At 41.5% G+C, this 19,496-nt stretch overlaps 1 protein-coding gene across 2 annotated transcripts; it reads right to left on the bottom strand.

Moving 5' to 3' along the window:
• Positions 1-489: 489 nt before the first annotated feature.
• On the bottom strand, positions 490-19,328 carry LOC117985194 (putative fatty acyl-CoA reductase CG5065). 2 transcript variants are annotated; one of them, XM_069500719.1, is made up of 13 exons: positions 19,138-19,328; positions 15,994-16,203; positions 15,124-15,281; positions 13,218-13,308; positions 11,469-11,614; positions 10,468-10,577; positions 10,108-10,191; positions 3,677-3,785; positions 3,321-3,397; positions 2,259-2,421; positions 1,419-1,569; positions 957-1,063; positions 490-601 (listed from the first exon to the last, which is right to left on the bottom strand). In XM_069500719.1, exons 2-13 carry the CDS (start codon positions 16,186-16,188, stop codon positions 514-516), a joined length of 1,479 nt encoding a protein of 492 aa, XP_069356820.1. In that variant the 5' UTR covers positions 16,189-16,203; positions 19,138-19,328; the 3' UTR covers positions 490-513. The 2 variants fall into 2 exon arrangements, with proteins under 2 accessions (XP_069356820.1, XP_034827778.2); XM_034971887.2 differs by having other exon boundaries at positions 19,142-19,327.
• Between the last annotated feature and the right edge of the window lie 168 nt (positions 19,329-19,496).

The raw sequence follows: 19,496 nt of genomic DNA, 5'->3' as shown, positions 1-19,496 counted from the left end.
TTCAAAATAAAATATGGCTATAAATATAACAAAATATACTCAGGATTCAGGAATAATGTAACTTTCTACTGGTGAAAGAATTTTCAAAATCGGTTCAGTAGTTTCAGAGATTACTTCCTGCAAAGAAACTTTATCTCTTTATAATATTGTACTAGCTGATGTCCGCGACTTCGTTCGCGTGATGTGGGTTTTCAAAGTCCGTGGGAACTCTTCAATTTCCGGGATAAGAGAACCCTGCGTCACTCTCCAGTCTTTAACTATATCAATGCAAAAAAAAGCCAGCTGAAGTAGCAGTGGGCACTGGGCAGGTCCTGCCTGCCCAGTGCCCACAGTGCTCCAACGGCCACCGTCTCTTCGTAGAGGCGGCAGCCGTTGGAGCCGGAAAGTCTTTGAGTGGAGACCGCATATGACACACTGATATCAATTCGGATGGTACAAAGTGCAAAGAAAACGTGAGGTGTTTGTTTCAGGCAATAAAATAATTATACGTGTTTTAATCAGTGTATTCCAAAACTAAAGCAATCTTTTTAACAATCCAGTACAAAAAGTAAGACACAGTGCGTAAAAGGCAAGCTTTGTCACGACGTGAAGGTAGTACAACCTGAACAAATGTTTACTTAAGTGGTCTAAAATTTAGGTCGCAGCGCTGTCTAAAAGCTCTGGTGTTTGCAAATGTGCATCATCCTCAACATCAACCGATAGACGATAGGTTAGAGTAGAGACCTACAAGAGTGTAAGGACTTCCACACGCCAGTCTTGCGCCGCCTGAATCCGGCGGCTCCCTGCGACTCACCTGATGTCACCCGCCCGTCTAGTGTGGGGGATCTTCCAACGAGGGTATTGCGCATTCCGGTGAGAGGTCGCTATTCCAGCACCTTGCCACCCGCTGAGCTATGTATGTGTTATTTTTCGTGTACTAATATTTGTAGAATGGGGCTAGGTGCTTTGATACCAACCGTTTGTGTAATATTCTAGCTCTAGGCAGTGTAGAGTCATCCTCCTTACAGCAAAACTCGCGTATCCCTTTCACGTAGTGCTTCATATATACTCCCAAATCCATTCCCTAGAAAAAACCAATTAGAGAAATAATTGTAGTTAGTATTATAGTACTCGGCAGTAAATATTTGCACATCGAACTTTAAAATAATTATTGTAGTATAGTACTCGGCAGGAAATATTTGCACATCGAACTTTAAAAAGGAGAAACTGATCAACGTAATCTTATCAACGCAATAGTACTTGACAGATCGAGATGGTAATCGGGGTATGAGGCGGGGGGGATACCCCACACACCCGCACGTCACCCGTGCTATCCCGCATTGGTTTAGCGCGGGGGCTGTGCTGGTGTACGGTGCGTCCGCACCCCGATTGCCATCTCGACCTGTCGCGTATAAGTGTTTTGTAAAAAACATTCTTACTGAGAGATCAGTGGGGAATATTTCTTTTTCTTCTTTCGTGATTTGATTTGGTAATGATTTCAAGTAGTCATTCTTGAATACCCATGTTCTTGTGTTGTAGTATTCTAACACATCTAAGCCATTACTTAGGCGTTTAATTACTTGGATCATGCTGCAACAGAACAATTTTTACGATCTACATCTAAAATATTAGATTTTGATTTAAGTATGCTATGATAGCGTAGTGGTTAGTCCGCCTTCTAACCGGAGGTCGGGGGTTCGATCCCGGTCTCTGCGCGGACCTCTAACTTTTCGGAGCTATGTACGTTTTAATTAATTAAATATCACTTGCTTTAACGGTGAAGGAAAACATCGTGAGGAAACGCTCAGAGTATTCCATAATGCTCTCAAAGGTGTGTGAAGTTTACCAATCCGCACTTGGCCAGCGTGGTAGACCATGGCCAAAACCCTTCTCACTCTGAGAGGAGACCCGTGCTCTATATTAAGCCGGCGATGGGTTGATCATGATAATGATGATGTCAATTATTTGACATACATAATTAGGTATTATTATTATTACCATAATTTACGTTACAGGATTATCCCGAGGAGAAGTTTTAATGTGGTCAAAGGAAATTTCCAAAAAAAAGGAATTTTCGAAAACCGAAATCCACGCGGACGAAGTCGTGGGCACGCAAAAATACGTACCCATGTAAAAAATCACGTCAATCCGTTGCTCCGATGCGACATGATTGAAGGAAAAACCAACAAACAAACACACTTTTGCATTTATAATATGGGTAGTGATGTGTAGTGACTATAGGATTGGATGTCAAAAAAAATCTACAAAATAATACTTACAATGTTTTCTTCCCCAATAGATATAATATGAAATCTATTAAATACGCTGGCAGGGTGTGCTCGAAGAATTCATGTATTTTGTTTTCCCATTTGTAGTTTTTTGCCGTCGCCACCGGGTACCACAATGCGTATGATAATGGATACTTTTTCGAATTTTCCTGCCCTGAAAATGCTTTTATATTAATTACCTACTAATATTAATTACCTATTAATCAGTGGCGTCCACAGACTTTTAAGCCAGGGTAGGCAGGGTAGGGCAGGGTAAGGTAGGGTTAGGTAGGAACCTGTTTACTGGCAGGTCATCATGAAAAATATGCTGAGCTATTACAACTGGGGAACGCAGTGCATGTATGCCTCTATGACCTGCACGCCACAGCTATTAATCTATCTCTATTATTCTAAGCGCTAAGTATTAATATATTACCTCAATTATTTTTTACTGGCTGATTCCCGCGACGTCGTCCGCGTGGAATTAGGTTTTTTAAAAATCCCGTGGGAACTCTTTGATTTTCCGGGATAAAAAGTAGCCTATGCCACTCTCCAGGTCTTTATCTATACCCATGCAAAAAATCACGTTAATCCGTTGCACCGTTGCGACGCGATTGAAGGACAAACCAACAAACAAACACATTCGCATTTATAATAAGGGTACTGATGAAGCAATGTATATGAGGGGTAAGAGGGTGCATTCACATCTTAGCGCCCCAATTGTCAACCTCACCTGCACCTGCCAATTGCCGAACGAGGTATTGACGACCAATGGATGGCGGGATAACCATTCCAAACTGCTAGGAGTGCTAGGCTTTAAATAGCACAGATCGGCGACGGATAGGGGGCAAATGCAAGTCAACTTCCTCGAAAGACAGGGGCTATTCTTAATGAACTCGTTCTTTAAGAACAGCCCCTATAGACGTGGGGGGGGGGGGGGGGGGGGGGGGGGGGCAAACATCCCCGCACTATCCCGCTGTGTGGGACGTCCCCCGCCTCATACCCCGATTGCCATCTCAACCAGTCGCGGACTATAGGTACTTTATTACAAATCTGATCAAATTTGATACTTACAATACTTTGTTGTTTCTACCCAAGTGAGGTTCAGTTCAAGATTTTGAGTGACATTACAAACGCGAATATTTTTGGGTCTAGAAAAAAAATGTTAATAATGAATAATAATAATAGCATTAACTTTTTATTTGGCGATAAATTAACACACTACATCGTTAGCATGTGGATCGTCCGATTCTGTGAAAACAATAGTAAGTTATATTGAAAACTAGCGACCCGCCCCGGCTTCGCACGGTTAGCTTATTAGCTTAGTAATAGTGAGACCTACCCCAGTAGGGGGCTAGTGATGGAATGAGATGAAGATGATGATGGGGTTTATACTGCTTACTAAGTAGGTAACTATTCTAAAGTCTTACTTTTGTAATCCAGTAAGGTAAGCTAACAATATCAAGGCGTTTATTGCGATGTCCACAGGAATTGTGTCCATTTTTGTCGAGTCTTTGCAGTACATTGTGTGAAGAACACCTGCAATACATTCAAGGTATTTTGGCATCGACATAGCAATCGATTGCCATGCAATCGGGATGGGCAAGCCCCGCACACCTACACAGTCTCCATACTAACCCGGTGCGGGATAGCGCGGGTGACGTGCGGGTGTGCGGTCATCCCCCGCCTCATACCCCGATTGTCATCTCGACCTGTCGCGTACTATAGTATGACTTAGGTACTTGTCATAAGTATAGTATAGGTCAAAGTATCAAAGGGTGTTTCTTCGAAATCGCGTTCTTTTTTTTGTCGATTTTGACCGGGAAGACCATAGTCCGTGAAATGAGAGGTCACAATTATTCCAAACTAATTTTATTTCTCAGAAAATAAGAAAGATCTGACGGTCTTGCGGTCCTGCATCTAATTATGATATTAAATTAAATTAAATTAAATTTATTGGATATTATTACATATTAAATTACATATAGGGAACTGTGGCGGGTTGGGTTGTAAAAAAAAGAGTCATGTGAGTTACTATTATAATCACTTAAAAATCGGTAACTAAAAACAGGAAAAACGCGCGAACTAACGTAAGTATGGCACCACGTGTACATCCCATTAGTAACCGAACCCGACTGACTTTTCTTAGGGGAGCGCGCCGCGAGCGCCGCATACCCCTTTCCCCCCCGCCAGCACCCGCGTGTTCTAAGAAACCACGCTGGCTGTACTATGAGCCCACGCTACACTCCCCCTCGATTTCGTGAGAACGTCCCCGCTCACGGGATCGCCCACAAGCAAACGAACAAACAGGGCACGCATGCTTGCGAGGACGCCCTCTTTGACGCTTAGGAACCACAGGACGAGGAGGCGAACAATCCCGGCTATGAAATCTCGTGAGCTCAGAGACATGGAATTTACCTACAACCTCATTGGCGGAGTCTAAGTTAGCAACAATATAAGCTGTAGGGCTAACTCGCTCTTTGACCACGTATGGGCCATCTCTTTTGGGAATAAACTTAGCTGTTACATTTTTCGAGGCGTTGCTGAGCACGTGTGACTTTAAAAGTACCATATCACCAACCTCGTAAACCTCGCCAGTACTTCGGGAACAATCAGCCAACTCCTTCCGCCGATCCTGCTGGGTCTCTACCCGTTCCCTAACAGCAATGAAAGTGTTTATGAAACTCTTCAGATAAGGTGTTATCTGAGGGACAAAATTATCCTTGTTAAGAACAGACCTGATATCATTATGTACATCGACTGGAGAACGCAGCTCTCTAGCATAAGTGAGATAAGCTGGAGTCACCCCAGTAGTCTGGCAAACTGCAGTATTCATCGCGAACCTTATCGCTGGAAGATGACTTGGCCAAGACGAGTGATTCGTGTCAACGAGTCGGGAAATCTGAAATTTGAGATCTCTGTTCTTGCGTTCGGCTGGATTAGCGGACGGATGATACAAAGGAACTAGATCTTGACGAATCCCTAAGATGTACATGCATTGCTGCATAACAGCCGAGATGAACTGAACGCCGTTGTCTGAGATAATCCTCCGCGGCTGACCGTAACGCAGAAAATACTCTTCTATAAGAACTCGAGCGCAGACCTCTGCAGTAGCATCCTTAAGCGCATAAATTTCTACCCAACGAGTTGCAGTGTCCTCCACTAAGAGGATCCACCTTTCACCGGACTCGCCTTTAGGCAAAGGGCCAAATAAATCTATCGCCAGGACTTCACCTCGCTGGTTAAGTACGGGCGTTTGAAGAAGTCCATGAGGCTTTTCATTAGAAGGTTTGTATCTTTGGCAGGTGACGCATGACTTAACATAATCAGCGATGATCCTGCGCATTCCTGGAAAATAAAAACGTTGAGCGATTCTATGGTAAGTCCTATCAACTCCATGATGACCGGCCAAGGCCGTGTCATGACACTCTTTTAAAATTTCTAAACGTAACGAAGCAGGAACTACGAGTTGAGGTTCTTCACTTTCCACGTCAGGGTTGTATCTGTAAAGAACACCTTGCTGAATAAAATATCCCCTTTCAGACCAACGTTTAACGCCTATTGCCTGCGGATCAGAAGCATCCTCTAACTCATTAATAATTTTTTTAAGTTCCAGGTCTTCCAACTGCGCGCGCCTGAGTTCATCCGGACTACGAGCAGGTAAGTCAATAATGACAGAACAAACAGCACACTTATCCTTGTCTTCTTCTTCACAGGTGGGACGACTGAGAGTATCAGCGACTAAGTTGGCTTTTCCAGGCGTGTACTGGAACTGAATATTAAAGGCTTGCAGCTTTAGTGCCCATCGAACCAACCTACCCGACGGCGACTTCAGTGTAAGCAACCATTTGAGTGGCTGGTGGTCACTGCCTATTATGACCTCGTGACCCTCGATGTATCCTCTAAAACGTTCAACCGCCCAAACGACGGCAAGAGCCTCACGCTCCGTCGTACTGTAGTTGCGTTCCGCTGGTATGAGCAGCCGGCTGGCATATTCTATCGGTCGCTCATCCTTACCTTCGCCTTGAAGCAACACTGCACCTAAGGCGTAGGCGCTGGCATCGGTTCTCAGTACGAAAGGTTTACTATAATCTGCCTGAATGAGAATGGGAGCAGACGCAAGACGATTCTTCAGTTCTTCAAACGCGCGAGCTTGGTCTGCGCCCCATACCCACGGCTGGTTCTTTTTCGTTAAACGCGTCAGAGGTTCTGCAAGTCCTGAAAAATTTGGTATGAATTTTCGAAACCACGAGCACGTTTGTATAAAGGTGCGAAGATGTCGCAAGGATGACGGTGCCTTCATCTCCAAGACCGCACGAACCTTGTCGTTATCGGGAGATATACCCTCCTGAGTAATAAGATGACCAAGGTATCGGACCTCGTCACGTGTAAATACACACTTATCTCGATTTGCACGCAACTTAAACAAACGTAACCTTTCGAAAACCAAGTGTAAATCAGAGATATGATTTTCAAAGCTTCCTTCCGATATGACAAGTAAGTCATCCTGGTAAGCTAACAACGTCACGTTCTTTAACGACGAACCAGAACGGAGCCTATCGATTAACCGCTGAAAGGTCGACGGCGCGTTCTTCAGTCCGAAAGGCATCCTGTTAAAACGAAACGTTCCAAACGGCGTCGCGAAAGCAGTTTTATCCCTGTCCTGCTCGCGTACGCTAACCTGCCAAAATCCACTGCGCATATCTAAACTAGTCATGAAACAATTTTTTTTTGTTGATTGTACTAGTTCGTCTATCAAGGGCATAGGATAGACGTCGGTCTTCGTGACCGCATTGAGCTTCCTATAATCCACACAGAACCTTACCTTGCCATTTGCCTTAGGCACCAACAACGCTGGAGACATCCAAGCTGATTCACATTCCTCGATGATACCATCGGCCAGCATCTTGTCAAGCTCAGTCCGCATTACCTCCTTTTTGGCCGGCGTTAACCTGTAAGGCGGAACAGCAATGGGAAGATGATCGCCGGTATCAATAATGTGCTCAGCGAAAGGAGTTGGCGCTCCCCCTGGCTCAAAGATGTCCTGATTCTCCACGAGGAGACGCGCAAGAACCTCTCTTTGCTCCGCAGAAAGCGAAGTCGCCTCATCGTCGCGCAGCACGTCAAGCGAAGCACACGAAGATAGAGGTGACACTGTTTCGAACTGCATGTCGAACTTTTGCATACTACTGTCTGCGAAGTGCCACTTTTGGTTACCAAAATCGAAAACAAGGTTAAATAAGGTTAAGAAATTAATACCTAATAAACTTTCGTTATTATTAGAATCCGGAAAGATCAAAAACGGAACTATTTTAGTTCTATTATGTAGTGTCACCCCTAACTCCGTCGTAAGTACATTCATCTCCCTACTAACCCCGTCCGCCAACCTAACAATCTGTGTTGAGGACTTTAACGGGTGTCCGACTTCGCGTAGGAGGGAGTATAGGGTGTGCCCCGCAATACAGCTTTTCGCAGCAGAATCAACCAACGCGGTGCCACACCTTTGCAATATACTTATATTTAACACAGGACGACGGTTAGGTTCATACGACACATTATTAAAACAATTATTATTTACAACATTACAGTTATCAAGACAAGTATCATTAAAATAACCATTCGTAACGTTAAAACAATCTTTTGAAGTCGCGTTTGATTGCGAAACATATTTCTTAAAATAGTTATCATTAAGGTATACAAAATGAGAATTACTATTTACACAAGAACAATTTAAATTGTCATCGGAACATAAAATAGAGTCGCAACAAAAGTCACTTTCGTTCGGATATAATTTTCCGTCACTATGCGACGGGTTACTTCGACCCGTAAAATCGGTTGATATATTATGCGCGGGCGTAACGCATCGCCTAGGAGGACGCTCCACGTAGCCGTTGTCGTCCGCGTTCGCCACCGTCGCGCCGCCGCGGGCCGTCGCGCCGTCGCGGGCCGTCGCGCCGCCGCGGGCCGCCCCGCCGCCACGGGCCGCCCCGCCGCGCGCCTCGGTCGCCCGGGACGACGCCGGCGCCGCGCTACGGTCGGCCCCTCGCGCTCTTTCTCCGCGGCCACCTGGCGATATTGCGGAACGCGGTTGCCTTCCGATTGCGACCGTCGCCTTTGACTCAACCGAATAAAATGTCTGAGTATTACAGCTTTTACAGTTCGCTTTCGTAACGTTAGGCGCGCCACAACCGTAGCACTTTAACTCACTTTTATTATTATTAACCGAATCACTCGATTTGTTTTTATTATTTAACCGAAAACACTCACTTTTATCATGCTTACCGCTTTTACAATAAACGCAAAACACACGCGGCCGCGGCTTCGAGGTCGTTGACTCCTTCGTCGCCGAACTCTCTGCTGAACCAGCTGTTTTGCTGTATTCGCCGCGCTGAATGGTAGCCGCTGGCACGGGCGTGCTGGACGGAGAATCTGTAGTGGAAGACTTCTTACTTCTTAATTCCTGAGACCCTTTGATGGGGACAATCTCGCTTTCTTTCAGCGAGTCTTCGATGGACCTCGCCTTACGTAACAGGTCATCAAAAGACTTGATTTCGTCCCGATCTAATCTTTTTCTAATTCTGCGGTCAAGTAAGGAATAAGTCATGTCTAACTGCACACGTTCACTTAAATCCTCCTCCGGAAGCTTTGCAAATAGCGATCGAATTTTTGATATGAAAATATCTGTGTTTTCATCTTTTTGCGCCAATACGAATAATTCCCTGTAAATAACAAATGGCGGCCGACGCGCGCCGAATGCAGACTGCAAGCGCAGGACAGCGTCATCCCAGGATGTGGTTGACTTTCTGACTCCTTGCCACCATAAAGCCGCCTTATCCGACAGGAGCATAGATAGCCCCTTTATTGCGTTGTCGTCTGTTATTTGTAGGCAATTCTTATATACCTGTATAGCATCTATAAAGCCTTCCACGCATTCGTTCGATGCGCCGCTGTAACGCGATGAACATTTCGAAAAATTCCCGTTGTTACTGGCTTGTATAGGTGATGGAGACCCCTCAAGGGGTGTTGATGAACGTACTTCACGTATCAACCGTTCACATATGTCAGCATTTTGTTTCTGGAGCGACGTCAACAAAGTGGAAAAATGCTCAGCCGACATAGTAACGTTGCTTGGTTGTTGATCTCCGTCTTCCTGGCTATCACTCAAACTAACCCTTTTTCGGGGCATTGTTCACAAAAACCGTTAACGGAAAACGCGAATGATCGTTTATGAAACCCTTAAAACCCTTAATCACGTTGGGCAGCCAGTGTGGCGGGTTGGGTTGTAAAAAAAAGAGTCATGTGAGTTACTATTATAATCACTTAAAAATCGGTAACTAAAAACAGGAAAAACGCGCGAACTAACGTAAGTATGGCACCACGTGTACATCCCATTAGTAACCGAACCCGACTGACTTTTCTTAGGGGAGCGCGCCGCGAGCGCCGCATACCCCTTTCCCCCCCGCCAGCACCCGCGTGTTCTAAGAAACCACGCTGGCTGTACTATGAGCCCACGCTACAGAACACAAAAAAAAATACTTATAATACAGATAAAAAACAAGTAATAATTAAGTAGACCTAGGTCTAGTAGACGTATGAATGGGCAACCCCTGCACTAGTAACCACTGTATTACAGTGGGTTGCCTTCTCCATTTCTAAAAACTTGAATAAATGTTATTACAATTTGGTGCGCTAAGGTCGGACATGTTATACCGGTGTCTATTACAAGTGATAGTGGTGTGCATGTATGCGAGTGTGTGTGTGCGTGTGTTACGGTGTGTTTGTGTGGGTGCGTGTGTGTGTATGTGTGTATGTGTATTATTTGTTATTTATATTAGCTAGTTATTAAACAAGTATTGATTACCTCTGGAGGCAGCATAAATAATAGCCGTTGGTCCATTCAAGTTATCCACCCAACCTGGCACAGGTTCTCTTATCGAAGCTACAACTGAAATAAAATAGAAAACCAAATTGTAGAATAATATTACACTTTACATGATCACCATGATCAACCCATTGTTGGCTCACTACTGAGCATGGGTATCATAGAATGAGAATGTTTTGGCCATAGTCTACCACGGTGGCCATGTGCGGATTGGTAGACTTTACACACCTTTGAGAACATTATGGAGAACTCTGAGAGGAGACCCGTGCTCTGCAGTGAGCCGGCGATGGGTCGATCATGATGATGAAACTTTTTATTTATTTTATATTATAGTGTTACCTATAGATGGTCTCGCCAGGACAATAGGAAATTTGCCCCCATACTTAGACACAAGATCTTCTGTCAGACATTTCGTGTACCCGTACGTGTTTGGATAGGGTTTTATCAATCTGAAAATATTATAAGCAAAATAGTAGGTAGGTATAGTCAGCAAAATTCATAAAATACTTAGATAGAATTTTCACCAGCTCTAAAACTCTGATACTTATCCATCCATACTAATATTATAAATGCGAAAGTGTGTCTGTCTGTCTGCTAGCTTTTTACGGCCGAACAGTTTAACTGATTTTGATGAAATTTGGTACAGAGTTGGCTTATATCCCGGGGAAGGACACATGCTACTTTTTATTCCGGAAAATTTAAGAGTTCACACGGGATTTTTAAAAACCTAAATCCATGCGGACGAAGTCGCGGAAATAAGCTAGTCTAAATATATAAAAAGAAAAGGTGACTGACTGACTGACTGGTGAACTCCTGGACGGATTGGGCTAAAATTGGCATGCAGATAGATATTATGACGTAGGATCCGTTAAGAAAGGATTTTTAAAAATTCAACCCCTAAGGGGATGAAATAGTGATTTAAAATTTGTATAGTCCACGCGGACGAAGTCGCGAGCATAAGCTAGTCTTCAATATTTTGCTAAAGGCGCGGACTATAATAGTTTTGTTTCTGAATAATACTATAAAAGTCGTTTGGGCACTCAATTAATTTGAAAAAGCCGTGCGCTTGTTTGTGCACTGTCCCATTTCCATATGAATGATTGATGTTCGTAAAAAACCAAATAGGTAAGTATGAATCGAAAAATTAATCCAATAGATGTGAGTTCCCAAACGCCATAAGGAATATAAAGAATAAGGCAGAGGGTTCCGATTTGATTCCCGGCATAGATGTCTGAATTATTTCTGGTCTGATCTGGTGGGAGGCTTCCGCTAGTTACCATCTATCGGCAAAGACTTGCCGACAAGCGATTAGCGATCCGGTGCGTGATAGTGCAACTTACTCGGCTTGTACAAGAGCGAGCGTTTTGTCATCCATCCATTTGATCATGTTGATTATGTCGCCAGGGTCGTGCTTCGACGGGTATAGTATATCTTCTACAACATCTAATTCATCGTGACAGAAAGATGTGGAGACGTGAACAAACACCTGGAACGTTTTTGTATTCTTAGGGTTTCGTACCTTCGTCTCTATGCCTGTCTGTATGTATGTGGTAAATTAAAACTACCCGACTATTCAAAAGCACTTGTAAAAAGTTTACTTGAATAAAACCTATTCTATTCTATGTCTGTCTGTCTGTCTGTCTGTCTGTCAAAAAACCTACAGGGTACTTCCCGTTGACCTAGAATCATGAAATTTTGCAGGTATGTAGGCTTATAGGAGATATTAGGGGGAAAATGTGAAAACCGTGAATTTGCGGCTACATCACAAGAAAAAAATTAAAATGTGTTCACGAACAAATATTGCTATTTTCGACTTTCAAATTAAGATTGCTATACCAAATGGGGTATCATATGAAAGGGCTTAACCTGATTTTTATTTATTTTTAGGCATAATAGTTTTTGACTTATCGTGCAAAATGTCGATAAAATACGATTGTAGCACTGAACCCTCAGTGCGCTAGTCTGATTCGCACTTGACCGGTTTTTTGTCACAATACCTACCTAAATGATGTTAGGTTCATAGGTGCCACAATATCCATACTAATTCAGTAATTCTTCCAATTTACATACAACACGTAGGTATGACTATGTAATTAGTAATTACTAATTAGGTTTAATATTGTTGAGAATGCGAAAGTCGTCACCTACGTATTACCAGTACAGTTTTACGGTTCAACCACTGTCTTTGACAAGTCAATAACCTCAGTAACCTCGACGTTTGCACCCTGAACCCAAAAATGGGATGGTATTGTACGGTACAGGTCGAGATTGCCATCGGCGGGGTGATTACATATCTCGCGACAGGCTTGCGACAGCCGTAAATTTCGCGATCATTGCTGTCAAACGGGACACGTAACAGTGGCTAGAGAGAGACAGCAATAGCCACAAAGCAAAATAAGAAGAAGAAGAGAGACAGCAAATGAACAGGGAACGCCCCGCACAGCCCCCGCGCTAACCGTCACGGCGCTCGGGGTGATTTACCCTATAAGTTTTCTTGACAGAGACGACAGACGGACAGACAGTGAGACAGGCAGACAACGAAGTGATCCTATAAGGGTTCCTCTTTTCCTTTTGAGGTACGGAACCATAAAAACGGTTAACTACAAAAATCAGTTTTTGAATTATCGCCAAAAAACGGCGAAATTATGAAAATCTACGTAATTGTTTCTTCATCTCATACATGCTACGTACCTCATCATTACATCAAGCTTTTAGTTGATTTGGTTCAAGCTTTTTAGAAACATCAGCTTTTCTTTTCCATGTCCTGTGGCGTAACTCTTAAACTGTTTTTTGCAGTGTTTGTTGTTTCAATTAGGTACTTACTCAGTTTCAAACTTTTAAATCATCATTTTATAAACCGTAAACCAAACTTGAGAACGACTAAAACACTCCGATCCGAGTCCGAGAAAATACGTTCTGTTTTGTTTTGTATGGGAGCTTATGAGATATTATGTCGTAATCGCTGGTATTCTCACGGATGAGGGATAGAACTCGGATGACGGAAGTGCACTCCGATTTTTTTTCTGCCAATTTCAAATTAAAATTTTAGGACGGTAAAATAAGTAATAGTGTACCTTCTTGTAACATACCTCTAATTTTTTCATATTTTCTGCTAATTTTAGCACTTTCTGAGTGCCCATTGTGTTGAATTTAACAGCTTCCCGGAGGTTTAGATTGAAACTGTAATTGAAATCTATATTAGGTAATCTAAATACTTACATGGTGTAAATAATGAATAATAAATCCCACCAGCCCTTTTTCATGGCGCTGCATTCTAGCGACAGCCTTTACAAATATGCTTGCTTTCCCCATACGAAGAGGTGGAGGGAGAAAAGTTCCAATTTCTTGATTTTTCCGTTGTTTATATACAAAATCTAGCCTACATACCAAATTTCAATCTTCTAGGACTTCAGGAAGTACCCTAGAATTTTTTTTGAGTTATGATGATGATCATTGAGTCACGAAATCAACGTAATTCAGGTATCAATAAATCTGAAACCATTAAAGCTAGATAATTGATACTTAATATGTTGAATGAGTTTGCTGAGAACACTTTATCCTGAAAATTTCAGCTTTCTAGCGTCATCCAGACCGAAGCTATGACGGTCCGAAAATACGACGAAACGCTTTGTACCTTAGTGCCCCGTCCTTTGCTTTGGCTTTGTACTATAACTATAACTTATTTGCAATTAAAATATTATTCCAAAGCTAAATTGTTAAAAAATATACTTAATGGCATTCTTTTGCGTAAAACAGTTTTACAACTACGTAGGTGTGTATGTATGAATAATTAATTTGATAGCAAAAAACCAACCAAACTACTACTACTACTTAGGTTTTTTTTGTTCTAGAAAACCAAAGATGAGATATCTTTGGTTTTTTGGTTTGGTTCATGCATTTAGTTCTAGAGATATTTTCTGATTGATATTTTTAAACATCCATACTATCCGTACTTAATATTATAAATGCGAAAGTGTGTCTTGCTGTCTGTCTGTCTACTTTTGATCCTGGAAAATTAAAGAGTTCCCGCGGGATTTTTAAAAATATAAATCCACGCTGACGAAGTCGTATAGGCATCATCTAGTTATTAATAAATTCAATAGGTAGCCTTAAATCAAGATCTTGTCACCTGTCTTAGGCAAAAGGTCTGGGGCGCCTATCTAAAGCTGATGCCCTGTCCTGTGCATCTAGGATATAAATTCGAAGGCTGTGTGAGGACTCACGATCGCAATCGCTAACGACTAACTGAACTTTTTGCTAAAATATTAAAACAAAACCAACTTCCAAAGCCATCACAAAATAAAAAAATAAATTTTATTTCTATTTTTTTTCTGTAGGATGTTGGTACCTATTAAATCAATTTTTTGGATAAGTTCTAGTTATCTTTTCATATCTAATAGCTAGCCTGAAAAAACTTTTTCTTTAAATTTTAAATTGCCTCTGTGCAGCGGTAATAATATTATGTTTCTATTAAACTGCTACCAACTGCACTGCAGCTCTTACAGCTAAGACGGACAGACGGACTGGACAAAACTCAATGTACCTACCTTGTTATCTTTCCCGGTTATATTACACTATACTAGCGACCCACCTCGGCTTTGCACGGGTATCTTGAGAGGAATATTCCACTATAAATTATTTAAATGTATTTAGGTACGCAGCGTACGTCACGGAAGTTCTCAGATGGGACGGGTTTTTCCCACAGAATTCACAATTTTCATCATCCTTCGTGATGCTGGTAGCTTATTTTCGTAAAATGTTTATAAATAGCCTATAATCTTCTTAGATAATCACCTATTAGATCACTCTTTATTGGTGAAAACTACTTTTATGAAAATCTGGAGGTAGTTCTCTCTCTAGTTCTGGAGGTATTCTCAGTAGTTTCTGAGATTAGCCGGACAGGAAACGGAACGGGTGTGCGGGATGTCCCTCCGCCTCATACCCCGATTGTCATCTCGACTTGTCGCGGACTATACCTAGTGAAGATCTACCTACCGCACACAGGCAGCATTGTTGAAAACAATCTGGCATTCACGTAGAAGTTCCTCCTCGTCCATTATCGATAATCCCAGGGACTCCTCAAGGATGTCACCGGATATTAAACGTAGTTTATTGAGTGCTTTCGGATTGTCAGTCATAAGCTTTTCAAAAATCTGAAACAAACCCATCATACTTATTTTCAACTAGCTTATGCCCGCAACTTCGTCCGCTTTACCCCCTTAAATTGAAATTGAATTTTTAAAAATCCTTTCTTGGCGGACGTCATAATAGCTATCTGCATGCCAAATTTCAGCCCGATCCGTCCAGTAGTTTGAGCTGTGCGTTGATAGATCAGTCAGTCAGTCAGTCAGTCACCTTTTCTTTTTATATTATTATTATTATTAACAGACTAAGCAGCTTTCGCTGATGCGTCTATAACAGAAGTGCTTTGAGTTTTCCAAATGTTTGTTAAATCTATTCTTGAACTGGTTAACAGAACTTGACATACTTAACCACATCCTTAGGCAATTTGTTCCATAATTATGTGAACAACTCTGTTGGTCAGAAAGTGTTTGAATGGATTTGACGATGGCAATTGATATTGTAGCTACATATCATGTTCCCTAAATCTAGATATATTTAGATTAGCTTATTCCTGCGATTTTGTCCGCGTGGACTACACAATTTTCAAACCCCTACCTACTTTACCAACTTAGGGGTTGAATTTTCAAAAATCCTTCCTTAGCGGATGTCTCCGTCATAATATGTAGGTATCAGCTCGATCCAGTAGTTTAAGCTGTGCGTTGATAGATCAGTCAGTCAACCAGTCGCTAGTCGGTCAGTCAGCTTTTCCTTTCATATATAGGTAAATATAGACAGACTTACCCTGCAATTGATAAACGTTTCCAACCTTGCCTCCGGACTCTGTTCTTTCTTCTTCCTGACAAGTATGTAGATGGTTTTCAGATCAGGACAACATTTGAGCAGTTTATATACCAACACCTTTCCCATGAAGCCAGTAGCGCCTGTGATGAAGATTGCCTTCTCGGCATAGAACTCCCTAACGCCCATCGACAACATTTTATTGGTGGTAACCTGATAAGAACATAAACTTTTCAAAATTCTAATATGATAAGTTTTTTTTTAAATAGAGAAAGCGAGCAAACGAGCAGGCGGGTCACTTGATGTAATCTAGTGGGAACACCGCCGATGGGAGTTGGTTCCACAGTTTGCATGTACGTGGAAAGAAGGATCTGGCACAGCGGATGGTCGAAGTGCACCAGACACCCAGGTGGTGAGGGTGAAATTCCTTACGGTGGCGCGCAGTGCGGTTGTAGAAAAATTAGGTTGGAATGAGGACAAAAAGCTCTTCAGAGAACTCCCCATTATAAAGGCGATAGAACACGCATAGAGATCTAACGTCTCTGCGGTGCTCCAGGCTTTCCAACGAGCCGGTTAGTTGGGGATTGTCCACAAATCGAACAGCCCGCCTTTGAATCCGAACAAATGTAAGGAGTTGGTACTGAGGTGCTCCAGCCCAAAGGTGAGAACAGTACTCCATGTGTGGGCGGACTTGCGGTTTATTTAGTAGGACGAGCCTGTGCTCGGGCGCGTTTCAGAAAGCGTATTCTAAAGAGAGGAGCCGGTAAAGAAAGCAGTTACTCCTAATCAGTCAATAATTATTATAAAATAGAAAAAACAAAAGGATTTACGCAAGGTCTAAGTACCACTTGCCACCAGGTCTGATTGCAACCAAGCGCTAGTCTATAAATTTAAAAAAAAGTGCATTGCACTCACTCGGTTAGTTCGCAATATTAAGCAGCATATGGTTGCTGATTGCTTGTCGGCTTTTATGAGTACCTATCTATTATAAGTATAAGCTGTGATAGTGTAGTGGTTAGGACGTCCGCCTCCTAGGTTCGATCCCGGGCACGCACCTCGTAACTTTTCAGAGTTATGCGCGTTTTAAGTAATTAAATATCACTTGCTTTAACAGTAATGGGAAACATCTTAAGGAAACCCGCATGCTTGAGAGTTCTCCATTATGTTCTGTAAAATCTGCCAATCTGCACTTAGCCAGCGTGGTAGATTATGGCCAAAAACCCTTCTCACTCTCGGAGGAGCCTGTTCTCTGTAGTGCGTCAGTGATGGGTTGATCATGATGATGATGGTTATAAGTAGTTTATTTTAAAAGAATATTTCACACTCGCCTCGCTCGTACATATCCCGTGATTGATATATTTTGTTTCTTTGAATTGAATCCATGTATGTTATTAGTGAGCATGTTTTCTGTAAGAGCAACCCCGTTCTTTGGTTTGGCGTCATAATATAATCCCCTGATACATATTATTCACTCGCTCGCATATTACTTTTTTTATTTTATTATCTTTATTTTTTTTACAGGGCTTTTATACAATACCTACTAGCTGCCCTGGCGACTTCGTTCCGCCTCACAGTCGATTCAAATTTTTAAAACTTTTCTCCCCGTAAGAACCATCCTCGTACTTTAAGGAATATTATAAAAAAAGAATTAGAGAAATCGGTTCAGCTCTTCTCGAGATTTGCGATGAGCAACACATTTAGTGATTCATTTTTATATTATAGAGAACCACGTATAATATGACAACCCTATCGTACCTTATAACAGTTATAACATAGTCCAACTTAATTAGCAATTATTATTATTAAAATCAAATTTTACATAGTTACCTAATATTCTACCTAATACTCTATCCAACTTAAATAACTTAAAAATTTTGTGTACTACCTAATCTATTTTTAACACTATTTATGTACCTACCTACAGGTTAAATAGAATTTTAGCCGAAACGGAATCCGGTTCGGCCAAAATACTAAGTATTTATGAATCCAAGTTCAGAACTTTTAATATTTAATAGGGACAGAGCCTGTTCTATATTACTTTATTAAAATAATGATTTCGTTTACGGACCTCTCCGGGGGCCTCATTTGGTGATGGTTCTTTTACAATCGACGGACTTCTTGAGTCGCTGCTATCCTATATAGACCTGCTATAGAACTGTCTTACCATTACCTAATACTAATTTACTCATAATAAATTAATTAAGTATAAGTATAACTAGATAGGTACCTACTAAAATTGATGCATAAGAATCCGGTATTGCAAATTTAATGTAAAGTTTGCTTAAACAAATACCTGTAACGCGTCGCAGAATACATGCCTACCTAATGAGAAAACAGAAAACATAGAATATAGTAGTGAGGTGTTGACGGATGTTGTATAGGTACCTATATTATTTAAATCCACAACACTTGTTAATTTTCAGTCACGTAAACTGTGTAAAATATTACGATTAAATACTAAGTACCTACTACAATTTAGTAGGTACTTTGAGCTAGCGGTGCGGCGATTATAAAATCCGCAAATTGGAGTTTTAATCTATCAAATTGGGTGCGGAAATAATTCCGCAGTGCGCGCACTTCTATGTAGTTCTATAGCAGATTTTGCGGGATAACGTACGGAAATTTACCGTGGTGCACGCTAGCTCTAAGGGACTATCTCACACACACACACTCACACACACACACACACACACACACACACACACACACACACACACACACACACACACACACACACACACACACACACACCACTTGGCTCTAATAAAAATTAGCACTTTAAAACATGATATTTTACAAACGGATCTAAAAATCGAGAAATAATGTTTTTTTTTAATTTAAAAGACCTATTCAACGATACCCCACACTATGGGGTAGACGAGAAAAAAATTCATCACCACTTTACATGTAGGGGAGCTATCCTAAAAAAATATTTATCACAATTTTATTTCACCACTTTGTCGGCGTGATTAATACCTATTTATACCCATGCCAAATTACAGATTTCTAGCACTAATAGTCTCTGAGATTAACCGAGAACGGACGGACGGACAGACGGACAGATCTGGCGAAACTATAAGGGTTCCTTGTTTACTACGGAAAAAATTATACAAACTAAAAATTTGATGAAAAACTTTAAAAACTTACTTACACAATAAAATCTCCACCACAAAACCAAATTATTAAGGCCACAATATTAGGTAACTTGTTATTATTTTTTTAAACTGAATTCCTGCACAATAATTTTATATGGCGTCCTAACTCCTTGACGCACGTACTGCACTACTACATTTAGGTATCGACTTCGCTATAAATGTAGATTGAAATAAGTAAATCACCGTCCGTCCTTATTAGAACGTAGTGTTTATATAGGTACTCTTTATCCGTGTATTATAAGCTGTGTCAATGTTTGTGCTTTAAATCACACTATTTTAGAATTCCGTAAGCCAAGCAAGGAACCCATTCTCTGGTATTATACTCTATCCGTTGAAAGAAGTAAGTATAGC

This window comes from Maniola hyperantus, chromosome 9 (assembly GCF_902806685.2).
Source record: "Maniola hyperantus chromosome 9, iAphHyp1.2, whole genome shotgun sequence".
NCBI lineage: Eukaryota > Metazoa > Arthropoda > Insecta > Lepidoptera > Nymphalidae > Maniola > Maniola hyperantus.
This window is presented reverse-complemented; position numbering and strand designations above follow the sequence as displayed.

What these genes read in the sequence shown, in the direction of transcription:
- LOC117985194 (XM_069500719.1), bottom strand. Translation starts at nt 16,188, where the DNA reads ATGTTGTCGATGGGCGTTAGGGAGTTCTATGCCGAGAAGGCAATCTTC. An exon ending in AACAATGCTGCCTGTGTGCG is followed by an intron (nt 13,309 to 15,123) that starts GTAGGTAGATCT and finishes TTTCAATTACAG; the next exon opens with TTTCAATCTAAACCTCCGGG. An exon ending in CCTGGCGAGACCATCTATAG is followed by an intron (nt 10,192 to 10,467) that starts GTAACACTATAA and finishes ATTTTATTTCAG; the next exon opens with TTGTAGCTTCGATAAGAGAA.